Here is a 13,135-nt window from a genome sequence, read left to right as displayed (position 1 = left end):
ATATCAAAATTGCTGATGTTTACTTTTTTCAGTAAGATGCAAAACAGTTATAGATAAACTTGATTTATTTTGTCTATAAAAGTAGTTTCAATACAGGCAAAGTTAATGCATTTGGACTGTTCATGATTCAGTTTTGACAGATGCTTAGTACTTGCATTTCCTCAGTGTTTGCCCCACCACCCTCTGCACATCTGAGCTGTACTTAATACAGCAGCCTGCAAGGAAGCAGTGGTGCCTTGGCTGTCAGCATCTGTCCTTGAGCACCTAGGAGCACAGCATTATCACTCACTTCTTTGTTAGGCTACAAACATTTGCACAATTCACTACCCAATCGATAAACATCAACACAGGATATGGCTAATATTTCCCTATATTCATGTTGCATTCAAAAAGACACAGTCACAGCAGTTGTTAAAATACATTTTAAGAAAAATAAATATTCTGCATAATGTATTTACAATGATCAATTGTTTTGTCCCCCACCCTAAATTAGTATAAAATTGAGAAACAATTTGACAATTAAGAAGTATTTTCTTGGCCATTAGTGTCAGTTCAGCACACACTGTGATTCTGAAAATTTGAAATCTTTTTTAAACCGTATTTTTATGAGTATGCAAAACTGCAATTTTTACTATGCTTAGAAAAAAAAAAGTAAAAATTATTTTGCTTGAGTCCCTTGACCCTATTCAAAGATCAAATCATACAACAATATATTCCTACCCTATAAATACTGAGGGACAATTTTTCATATTCTTTCTAGAACGCAGGCCTCACATGATGCCTCCATGGTCACCCATCCAGTTCTTTTAATCACAAAGAACATTTACTACCAGCTATTGCACACAACAGCACAATATACAACCTTTTACAGACACAGCAATGAGGACAATGTGAAAGGATTGCATTTAAAATTTGAAGAGATCAATGAAGTGCTGAGGAGAGACTGGCATGAAGCAGCTGTCTGGGTCCGTTGCGGTGCAGGGGTGTCCTGAGTCCTGCAGGGGGGAGAGAATGGGGATGAAGTTACATCCACAGACCAGGCGTCATTGCTGTCAGCAACAGTCATCAGCTGTGTGTTTAAAGGGACACTGGACCACATCTCTTAAAGGTATTTGAAAAATCACTTTGATAGAATTATTAAAGGCAGCAGCAGTACTTATCAGTAGAGAGATTTCTTTTAGTAATTTCTACCCAAGTAGTGACATCAGAGAATATGTCCTTGAATACAGAGCAAGCTTCTAAGTTTAAAGGAACATGACTGTCACTCATTGCACTTTGCTGCACCAGTGCCTACAAACATAGCCAAAAGTCTGAAACTCAATTGACACACTAGTCCTGGTATTCTCTCTACTGGAAAATATTCTGACATTCTATTTTTCTTCCCAACTGTTATTCCTTCCCTCATTCTTATTTTACATTGTTATTTAGATTTCCCTCTATCCATCATTTATTCCTTAAATTAATCCTACTTGTACACTGCTTCTATGCTAGAAGCAGTGCAAAGCCTCCTTAAACAGGCCAGGAGAAAGGCCTTGGTATAGTTTCTGCAATGGGGAAAGGGAAGTCATGGATCAAGTATTTTTGAGGATGAAAACTGACTAACCCTTAAGAGAACAAGATGCTTTAAGAATATAGGCAAATGAGAATTAGAGGCTATATTCTGTCATGCACCGTTGACTTAATTCTGGCTCATAGCCACTCAGTGTGAGAGGAGAACTGGCCCACAGGGTTTCCTGTGCTTTACAGAAGCAGATCACTGGGTCTTTGCTTACACGGAGGAGTTGGCAGGTTCAAACTGCCTATCTTTCAGTTACCAGCTAAGTGCTTAACCATTGTGCCACTAGGGCTCCTTTAGAAGCTGTATTAACCCACCGCCATCGAGTTGCTTCTAACTCATAGGAGTCTTGGTGCTCCTCTGCAGGAGAAAGATGAAACAGGCTGCTTCTGTAAAGATTTACACCCTTGGAAACCCTATGGGCCAGTTCTCCGTGCTATAGTGTCACTATGCGTATGCGAGGCTATATTTGGTAAATATAATGGTTTATTTTTCAAAGTGGTCCCTTACTTGCAATGTTACCAATCCTAATGCACTTGCATCTTTTATCTGAATGAGAAATTTTTATTAACAAAGTCCACACTTTTCCCTTAAGGCTGTACTTTATCTAACTCAAGCATTGGTCAAATTAGTTCATTAAAATAGTTTGGTTCTTGTTGAAATAATCAAGAGAGTTGAAATTTGCTTTTACTGGTTACAGTTTTTCAGTAAACTCACTCCCACACATATGCTGTGTATTTAGGTGACAATCTTGAGCATCAGAGCTTAATCAGTGTTAAGGTGTTTAAATTTAACTGGTTTACTATGTTATGGCAAGATCATGTGCATGAGATGTACCATAATTCACCATTCTTTAATTCTAAACACAGCATGTGTGGTAAAATATGGAAGTACCTTGAATAATAAAGCAAGATGGTAGTCCTTTGAGATCATGAAGAAAGAATCAGGAAGGAATGCAGTAAAGGGAGAGAGAGAAAAAAAAAAGGAAAAGTTAAGATTAGAAAGAGCCAGACTGAATTTAGACATTTAAGTCCGATGCATATTATTTATGAAAATAAAACAGATAATGAAATTTGGCAATGCAGAATATTAAATGCAAGCATACAGGATAATACCAAATATCCCAAAGATCCATATAACTTAAAGATACTGTCTTAAGACGGTAATAAATATTACCATTTCTTTATAAGATTTTCAAATTGAGGGAGCTCTGGTGGTGTACTGCCTAACATATTTGACTGCTAACCAGAAGGCTGGTGGTTCAAACCCACCAGCCACTCCTTGGAAGGAAGGTTGGGCAATCCACTTCCGTAGAAATATTGTCTCGGAAACCCAAGGAGGGGTCACTGTACCAAATACCCCAAAGACCCATATTACTGTCTTAAGACAGTAATAAATATTCCCATTTCTTTACAAAATTTTCAAATTGATAACTACTGAGGTGTCAGTGCTTTCAAAATTGTTCATTGAAAATACATAAGTTAATGCTAATATTTCCATGTATAGTTTATATCAAAAAAATTGTAATAGATCATTTTTGGAAAAATCATTTCTTCTTTCTCTAATGTTCTGAGGGCTTATTCTATTCTAAATCATGTACATTAACTAGATTCCTTGTATGCTAAGAAGCCATGCAGCCAAACTCCATCTTCTCTGATGCTTTTGTTTCTACTTACTGTTTCTTCATAAAAGAAGAGCATCAGTCGGCTGCCTTCCTGACCCAGGTTTTATACTGTTTGCTGCCACCAATCCCCCAGCATATCCATCAGCTCTTCCTTCAACCCAGCCTCTTCTCACTGCCTCCATTCATGATCTCTCTGGAATAGGCCATCACCATCTCTTGCCTAAACTATTAGAGTCACATCCTCACATCCTAACTGGTCTTCCTACTGCTGTCCTAGTTCTCATACATGGAACCAAGCAGTCAGAGTTTTCTACCATCCTCTCCCTCACTACACTCCTGACACCTGGCCTTTAGCTTTTCCTCAAACATGCCAAGTGGGTTTCTTCCTCAGGTACTTTATACTTGCTGTTCCCACTGCTTGGGATACTCTTCCTTGAGTATCTGCATGGCCACCTCTTACACCCAGTGCTGTGGAGGGTCACTGTGTAAATTTCTCTATGCTGTGCAAATATCACTTTATTCATGAGGCCTTTTCTGACCAAACCAGTAATAACAACTCTGCTCCCCATCTGCTTGGCATGCTCCACTTCCCTCATCCTGCTTTATTTTTTTACACAGCATTTTGCTTTCAACATACCATATTATTTTATTTTTCCTTACGGTATTTCTTCATGTAAGCTCCCTAAGGGCAAGGAGATTTGTTTGTTTTATTCACTTACATATTCCCAGAGCATAGAGAAGTACCTCCTTGGCACACAGTAGGCACTTAACTGGTCGAATGAATGACTGCCTTATATCTATGTCTGCTCTTTAAGGGCAAGACTGTGCATTTTGTTTTGTTCAAACAAATACTGGGAGCTCAGTTAGTACTCAATGAAAGAATTAATAGCAGAATAAATGTATAACCCCTATCTTAGTGGGTTATACATTTATTTACATTTACATAATACAAAACTTAAACTGGTGACTATAGTGCAATACATGTGGCTCTGATGGGAGAAAACCCCAAATTTTCCTTTTAATAGTTATTTTTTATTTCAATGAGAACAAAGGTCATGAGTCTATTATTTGGCCTTAAAAGAAAGAATAAAAATAAACTGCAATTAAAAAAAAATCTTGGCTTCCTACTAATATTTGAATTAAATGGCTTTCTTTCACTCCTCAGGAAGATACTAGTTTTTAAACAGTAAAGAAAAAGCCGTAAGAAAAGGAGTAACTGTTTAGTAGGGTGGAAAGTTATGAAGAACATCTTAAATAATTTGTAGTCTAGTTTATTTAAAGTATAAATCTTCCATAGGAGCTCTGGTGGCATAGTGCCTAATGCAGTTGACTGCTAACCAGAAGGCTGGCAGTTCAAACCCACCATAGCAACTCCTCCTTGGGTTTCTGAGGTGGGACCACTACGAAGTAGATTGTCCAGCCCTCCTTCTGGGGAGTGGCTGGTGGGTTTGAACCATGAGCCTTCTGGTTAGCAGTCATATGCCTTAGGCACCAGTCACACAAAGATGACTGTGTTGTCAACAGTATGAGCTCCGGTTTAGCTATGCTAAAATCATGCCCATGAATAAATACGTTTTCTTCTTGCTTCTTCATTTAGAGAAGGGTGGCAGATGGCTAGTACCTTCAGTCAATTTAATTATTTAGTGAAGTGGGACAGGGACATTGATGACCTATGCATTGTGTCTGCAGGAATGTCTTTTTCCTCACTCTTCCATGCCCCCCCCCAAAAAAAAACCAAACTCACTGCCTTCAAGTTGGATCTGACTCATAGCGACCCCTCCTTGGGTTCCCGAGGCAGTAACACTATGGAAGTGGATTGCCCAACCTTCCTTCCAAGCAGTGGCTGGTGGGTTTGAACCGCCAGCCTTCTGGATAGCAGTCAAGTGCCTTAGGCACTACTCTTCCATGCCCAGCCACTCTTAAATCCTGGTTGGCAGTGTTCTATTAGAAGAAAGCTTTAGTCCATGTTGATATTACAGTTGGATCTTGTACTATTCTCTATTTTCTTGGCAATTATTAAATCATTTTTTAAATTTCAGTAAGAGTTGTTGGGTGCCATAAGGTCAACTTTTTACTCAGAGTGACCTCATGTGACAAAGAATTGTCCCATAGGATTTCCTAGGCAGACTGCCTGATCTTTCACCGGTGGAGCAGCTTGGTGAATTCAAACTGCCAACCTTTCAGTTAGCAGCCAAGCAGTTAACTGTTGTGCCATCAGGGCTCCTTTCAGTAAGGGTAATTGCTACATAAGACCCTTTGATGAATTATTTTCTATTTGTTTTTAGTTGTATAATACAAATCCAGATTCTGAGTGTGGGATTTACTTATAGCAAGAAAAACCAGAAATGAGTTTTAGTTCCTCAGGTAACTGTTTAGGTGAAATATTTTAAAATTAAAAAAAAAAAAAAATCCTTAACATATCCTCTTATCTTTTCTTTTAGTTCACACTAGTGCAGGACCAAACATTTTACAATTAATTTGTAAGATATTTTTCCATATAATTAGTGTGAGTGTATCAATCATTAAACTTCATTAAGCTTTACGTTTACAGTGCAATTCAAACACAGGTATTTTTGAAATAAATATGTTTATATTCCAATGAAATAGCATTACTGAATAAAGAATATCTGTCATGTATCTGGTTCTACGATAACTGTAGTGTTGTTGTTGTTGTTATTTGCCATCGAGTCGGCCCCGACTCCTAGCGACCCCTCCTTGGGTTTCCGAGGCAGTTATCATTACGGAAGTAGGATTGCCCAACCTTCCCTCCGAGGAGTGGCTGGTGGGTAATTGTAGTACAGACATGAAATTACAAATATAGATATGTGTAGACGGGATACATAGAGGACTATGGCTGTCTTGATATGCAAACCTTCATGTGGATTGAATTTAGGGAAGAAATACTCCATCTAGTAGCAGGTTCCTTTGAAGATTATATCTCAAGATATTAGAAACAGTAATCCTAATGACATTAGATGTGCTGTTTATCAATCAGCTGGGTTTCTAGTCCTCCCTCAACAGGCTACACTATAAACACGGTGATGACAGGAAGTAGCATTGCTATCTTCCTGGCCCACAGCCCAATGTCTTACATACAGTAGGCCACAACTTTTTATTTTTGAATGAATACATAAATATTTGGTTCATTACTGTATCAACACTGATATTCTGCTAATTAATTGCATTCTTTCACTTAATATGTGATTAGATGACTTTTTAAATGCTGATCAAGAGCCCAACATTGCTGATATGCATAGAAAAAAATTATATTTAATGAGAAAATTGATAATTATTTTATAATTCTTTGTCCATTTAACAACTTATTTAATAGTTGCTTGTAGTACAGTATTACTTTATATAAACTATTTGTGAACACAGTTAGATATTCTTAATAAAATGTGATGTGTTTAGTGAGTGTTAGTTTTTCCTAATAGAATGCTACCTGTGAGGTGTGAAAGGTTACTCCGAGGAGGTTGGTTGCTGTGACAATGTCCCTGAAATGTATATTTTACAAATGGCAATTAGTTTGTCAGCAGATATAGAGTTGATATAGCATGTGTATAGGGAGAGGCAGTTTGGGCTTCCACAGCAAGATCTTGGTGGGTATTTGGAAGGATTAGGGAAGAAGTGAGAAAGCATGGTAAGATGAAGTGGAGTCAGGGTTCGTGGAGTGTTAAGGGATTGTTAAGAGGTTGGGAGTAGTTCTGGATTTGTCACAGTAAAAGCTGAATATTTCACACTGTTAATTCAACTCATTCTCAAAAGGTTAGTACTCCTTGGATTCTATCAGGTGTGATAATAAAATAGTTCCTTGCTTCCCATTTATGAACACATTTATTTAATAAAGTAATGGAAACAGAAGTAACAGTAGTGAGCATTAAAACCAAACATATGCACAAATAATTGTAAATATGATTAGAAATCTGAACACAAATGTCAAAGATGATTTTTTTCAAGTCACATAATACTAATAGAAATTGTAACATGTTTTTTACTTAAAGTTTTTATTCATTAGAGATCAAATTAGTGGATAGTTTTGAGAACCTTTGTACTTATGGTTTATGTAAGTTACCAAAAAAAAAAAAAAAAACCCACCACACTTGTTGCTGTTGAGTGTGATCCGACTCATTGCAACTCCTCTAAGTAAGGGGCTTTAAAAAAATATGATAGTTATATAAAAAATTATGGAAAATATCATTTTAAAAAGTATGATTAAAAAGAAACTATTTTCATTATTTGGTTTAAAATTTGACATTATTTGGATTTAAAGTTCCAGTTGAGGGGGAAGGAAGAAAAGTAAAACATGTTCATTATATTATTATTATTATTATTAATATGGGGGAACCAAAAGATATGAAATCATATTCTTAAGGAAATACAGATTTAAACATATATTTTAAAATCTCTTATGATGGAAAATTTCAAACAAAATCAAGAAGAGAGAGACTAGGATAACAAATCTCCATTTACCAATGACTTAGTTTGAACAAATTATAAAATTCTTCTATTATTGTTTTTTTCTATGCCTACCCTCTTTTTTTGTGGTTTCACCTTTTGATTGTGAACTATGGGTTTATCAGAATTATGTATTGTGTATTGACAGCTAAACATCATTACAGTGCACATACAAAAATGCCTAGTAAATGCTTGTAGGTTAAAATGGACACGTGTAAGGCTATAGTTAAGAACATTCAGGAAATACTATAAAACCACTAAGCCAGCAGTGTGAATGGTATGGACAGAGCAGGTAACCTGAGTTAGAGGACCTTAGCCAGATCCTTGAGCCTAGCGTCATTATAGTCTGTAAAAACCACTGACGGGAAAACACACCTAAGTGGATGTACCAAGAGGAATGTGGGCACATATTTGAACCTGGGCATCTGTAGCACAGTATTGGTAGATGCTGATAGGAGGCACACATGCTCTGGAGGGAACTAGTATCCAGAATCTGTTTTAAAATGGTTGTTGTTGTTTCTTTGCTATTCATAAGGTTTTCCCTGGCCAATTCTTTGAGAAGTGGATGGCCTCTTCCTTCTTCCTAGTCTATCTCAGTCTATAAGCTGGGCTGTTACCTGTGCACCAGGTGCATCTCGCTGGGTTTTAAACACCAGAGGCTCAGCCTCAAAACTCACGTCTACATGTCACCACAGTAGGACAAACCGACAGACAAGTTTGTCTTGCTGTTGGAGACCTCTCATATCACCCCCACCTGGGTCCCTGTGGCTGACTGTACCTCTGTCTGGCTTCCTGGCTTTTAATCCCCTTTCTCCTGCTCTTCTGGCCTGCTGCTTTGGGCGTCCCTGAGTTGTCCCTGGGGCTGACTGCTTCTCTGTCCGTGTTTCTGGCTTTTATCCCCTTTCTCCTGCTCTTCTGGCCTGCTACTCTGGGCGGGCCCGAGTTTCCTCTCCTCACCTAATCCCTTCGGCTGATTGCTCTTCTCTCTGGCTTTCTGGCTTTTAATCCCCTTTCTCCTGCTCTTCCCGCCTGCTACTTTGGGCGTCCCTGAGTTGTCTCTCCTCACCTGTAACCCTGGGCTGACTGCTCTTCTGTCTAGGTTCCTGGCTTTTATCCCCTTTCTCCTGCTCTTCTGGCCTGCTACTCTGGTACACAATATAATTCAGACTGAAAAAATAAACTGAAGTGCTGAGTGAACACACAACTTCTGGGGTTTTAGTGTAACTGATCACCAAGAAGGGCAAAGAAGCACATGAAAGTGCAGGGCAGTCAGAGATGAGGTGGGAACTGTTACAATCAGGTTGCCCTCCTCATGAGGTTGGGGCCTAAGGGCCAATCTGAGCAAGCAGCAGACTGGGACAAGCTCTACACAGGCTAAGAATGTTGCTGTTGTTGTTATGTGCCATCGAGTCGGACCCGACTCATAGCGACCCCTCCTTGGGTTTCCAAGGCAGTATCACTACGGAAGTAGACTTCCCCATCTTCCTTCTGAGGAGTGGCTGGTGGGTTTGAACCGCCAGCCTTCTAGTTAGCAGTCAAGTGCCTTTAGGCACTACACTACCAGAGCTCCCAGGCTAAGAATAGCAGGTGTCAAAGGCAACGACAAGGTAGCCTAGCATCAAATGAATGCCTAAGGGTACAGTTCTTGCCAGACCTGGAAATGGGTTTAGCTAGTAGCATAGTGGCTAAGACACTTGCCTGCTCACCAGAAGGCTGGAGGTTCAAACCCACCAGCCACTCCTCGGAAGGAAGGTTGGGCAATCCTACTTCCGTAGTGATACTGCCTCGGAAACCCAAGGAGGGGTCACTATGAGTCAGGGCCGACTCAACGGCACACAGCAACAACAACAACATGCCATCATTAATCCAGAGCAAATTAAATGCCTGCATTCAATAACTAGCTTCCATTCATGTTTTTTGTTTATTTTTTTTAGTAAAACCAAACCTTTAACCCTACCTGTTGGTTTACAAAGGGAAGAACTGGTGTTTCTAGAGTTTTGTCAAAAGGTGCCCAGGTGTAGAGCAAGCAATTAAGACAAAGCAGCTCCAAAATGCAAGAGCTGGGGCATGAGGATGAGAACCCAGAAGGACAGACTTCCATCAGTGAGAGGCAGTAGCTCTTTTCTGTCAAGATGGTTTGTATTTGAGCATGAAGCACCTGTCATTGCTTATTTAAAGAAACATTATAAAAGAAAGGGCTCATTCCAGAGGCATGGTAAGTGGAAAGAACAGGCTTGTGTAGCGAAGCAGATCTACATAATCCTTGTTGTTGTTGTTGTTATGTGCCATTGAGTCAGCCCCAACTCCTAGGCAAGTTACTCAACTTCTCTGAAAATAATTTGCTTCATTTGTAAAACAGAAACAGTATGTACAGATGTTGTGAGAAGTATCAATAATGTCTGGAGTGCTAAGCACACAGGAGACATACAATAAATAATTATGATTATCTGAACAAAGTGTTAGAATAGCAGACTATCAGAGCTTATAGCCTACTGTTTGTAGTAAGTTTCTATATTCAGACCACATCCTCATATATTTGAAAAAGCAGTGTTTAAAACTTCAAATTGTTTTTCATCTTCTCTTAGTACTATGTTGCAGTAACAGTCAACATTATGCAAAGAAGCTTAAATTCCTAATTTTTTTTTTTTACATTTTATTTTAAGGATCTGTGGTAGGGAGCTCTGGTGGCGTAGTGCCTAAGGCATTTGACTGCTAACCAGAAGGCTGGTGGTTCAAATCCACCAGCCACTCCTCGGAAGGAAGGTTGGGCAATCTACTTCTGTAGTGATACTGCCTCGGAAACCCAAGGAGGGGTCAATGTAGTGTAGTGGTTAAGGCATTTGGCTGCTAATCAAAATATCCCTGGTTTGAACCCACCAGCTGCTCTACAGAAAAAAGATGAGGCAGTCTGCTTCCATAAAGATTTATAGTCTTGGAAACCCACAGGAGGTTGCTATGAGTTCGAATGACTTGATGGCAGTGAGTTTGCGGTTTTTTTTTTTTTTTTTTTTTGAATGCTTTTTTAGTGGAGAGAAATAAGGAGAGCAGTGGTTAACCCTGTCCTACTGCTCTGCATGGCCTGGGGCTTTTTCTGTTATGGGTACAGTTCTTTCTTCAACATTTAGCACACTGCCTGGAACAATATAATTGCTCAGTGTTTAATAAATGAATGAATTATGGTATTTCCCAGGGAGCTCTTTAGGCTACAAAGCTTTGATTCAGATTGTAGGCACCTGAAAAGGGCACCCTTGCTGTCCACCAGGCCTGCCTTTAGCTCTCCCCATGGACTGGATGCCACATTCTGAACTCTTGAAAAATGCAAAAGAGGGATTTGAGATGTCTTCCTGTCTACACTCCTTACTATACAGATGAAGAAACTTAGGCTCAGATGAATTTAATGACTTGCTCACTAGTCTTAGAAAATAAGGTTACCTGGTTTCTTCTCCAGCACTCTCTCTCTCTGCTGTCTCTAGCTGTCTGACTCAGAGTAGTTTTCTGTCTTATCCTTATTTAAGAGATCTGAGATTGGCTGGTTAATGCTAATGAAATGAAAACAGTTCACCAGAAAGGCCAAGACTGGTACATCCTGGAACTGGCAGTTACTATTTTGTCTTAGATTGTGGTTGTTTGGGTCCTCTAGTGCTGCTCTAATAGGAAATACTACAAGTGAATGGCTTTAACAGGGATTTGTTCTCTCACAGTTTAGAAGACTAAAATTCTGAGTTCAAAGTGCCAGCTTTAAGGGCTGGGTAAAGGCCCCTCAACCTTGGGCTTCAGCTCTGCTTCTTGCTTCTGGCCCACTGGAGTCGGAGGCATCTCTTAACTCAGACAGCTGCTAACTGCTGAGGCTAACAAACCCAAGGTTGACAAATAAAATTATGGCACAATCCCAAAATTATGAAACAACATGGCAGGCCTCTAGTTCAAGTCCAAAAACAGTCCTAAGAGCAGGAGACAACATGGCAGGCCACTCACTGATGACTTGGCCAGATACAGGATCCAAATGTGCCAAGAAGCTCAATCCCTTTCTCAAAGTGTCTTCTTATATCCTGGAAACAGACCACATCCCCAAGGTAGCCACTCAGCTGCTCACAGCAGATTCCACCATGAAGTTGAGTACCAGTCTCATCATGGGGAATCACTATATCCAGCTGCCCAGCCACTCAAAGTCAGGCCCAGCCAAGCTGACACACAACCTCAACTACCACAGTGGTCCTGAATCTCAAAATCTTGAATCCTGGTCCTGGCTTTCGAATGGGACTCATTCTGTCCAGGGCTTTACAAGCTTTCTTCTCTAATGTACCCTAGAAGTCTACCATTTTTAACTGAGGCATTATTAAATTAAAAAGTAAAGAAACTCGATCAGGAAAATCAGTAGGAGTAAGGAATAAAACAGCATATATATAACTACTTAGTGACTATACCTTCTCACTCTAAACCTTCTCAATGATACTCACTTTAGATGGTCCAAACTCTGTTTGGGTTCTGGGGAGTAGTCATCTTAGTGGACACTTTTGAGGGCCACTGGAATCAGACCATAGAACTGGGCAGTCTTTGGTTGTACAGATAAGCTCAGCAAAATTACTACAGAAAGTATGTTTTATATTTTAAGAGGGACAGAACTAGTATTTCCCTTCCTTTCCTTGCCCTTTTCTGATAAGGGCAGGTAGAAAAATTAAAAAATAAACAACAACAACAAAAACAAAAAAAAAACCCAAAAAATCCAATACAGTTAAGCCAGAACAAATGGGAAATGAGCTTGGGAGCACATAAAGAGGCTTTATGGGAGCTGCTTGCTGGAATACTCCACATTTATATGCTGTGAAAAATGATCAAATGTCTGATGCAAAACAGAAGTAGATGCACAACCATGGTGCCAGATCTTTCAAGTCTCAGAGCCTCTCTTCTTTCTTAACAGGCTGGATATTTTTAGTTTCTCAAACAACATTATTGAGATGTTAAAGAAAATGAATAATAATAGTGAGTACCATTTTTGGATCATCAACTATGTGCTAGGTACAATAGTATTTAATGTTCCATGATAGATTATGTGTTAAAACTGAGGTTTTGAGGAATTGAGGACTTGCACATGGCCACACAAAACTCAGTGTTAGAGCTGAATATCTAGCTTGCTTGACTTCAACATCTGTGCTTTTCCCAACATTACTTTGCCTCTCAAGCTAAATTGGGTACAAGTAGACTTGTGAGGCAAGGTAGAAAGTATCTGGCTTCAGGAATTAATTAAGAAATTGGTTCCTCCACAAGTTCTCAACTAGTCTTTTTTACACATTTACATACAGATTCAGAAATAACAAAGGTGATTGCAGGCAATATCTTCTGGAATGATGTATGGCAGAAAAAACTGATGTGATGAAGACTTAAAAGATTCTAAATGAAACGAGGCCAGTCCTGTTGCTACAGTGAAGTGTGATATCATACATTCCTCCATGAGCAAGATTATAAATATTTCAGAACTGAAAATATAAGCAGATCTTTTTTTT

At 39.2% G+C, this 13,135-nt stretch overlaps 1 protein-coding gene across 1 annotated transcript in view; it reads right to left on the bottom strand.

Moving 5' to 3' along the window:
- Positions 1-905: 905 nt before the first annotated feature.
- FBXO25 (F-box protein 25) overlaps positions 906-13,135 on the bottom strand; it is a 179,062-nt gene continuing 166,832 nt past the window's right edge. Inside the window, exons 9-10 of the mRNA XM_007944424.2 lie at positions 2,450-2,476; positions 906-995 (exon numbers count right to left, since the gene is read on the bottom strand). Coding sequence (XP_007942615.1) covers positions 906-995; positions 2,450-2,476 — 117 coding nt within the window. The remainder of the gene's footprint in view (positions 996-2,449; positions 2,477-13,135) is intronic.

Source organism: Orycteropus afer, unplaced genomic scaffold (assembly GCF_000298275.1).
Source record: "Orycteropus afer afer isolate SDZICR_OR568_19922 unplaced genomic scaffold, OryAfe1.0 scaffold00125, whole genome shotgun sequence".
Classification (NCBI taxonomy): Eukaryota; Metazoa; Chordata; class Mammalia; order Tubulidentata; family Orycteropodidae; genus Orycteropus; species Orycteropus afer.
Note: the sequence above shows the minus strand (reverse complement) of the source record. Positions and strands in the feature narration are given on the sequence as shown.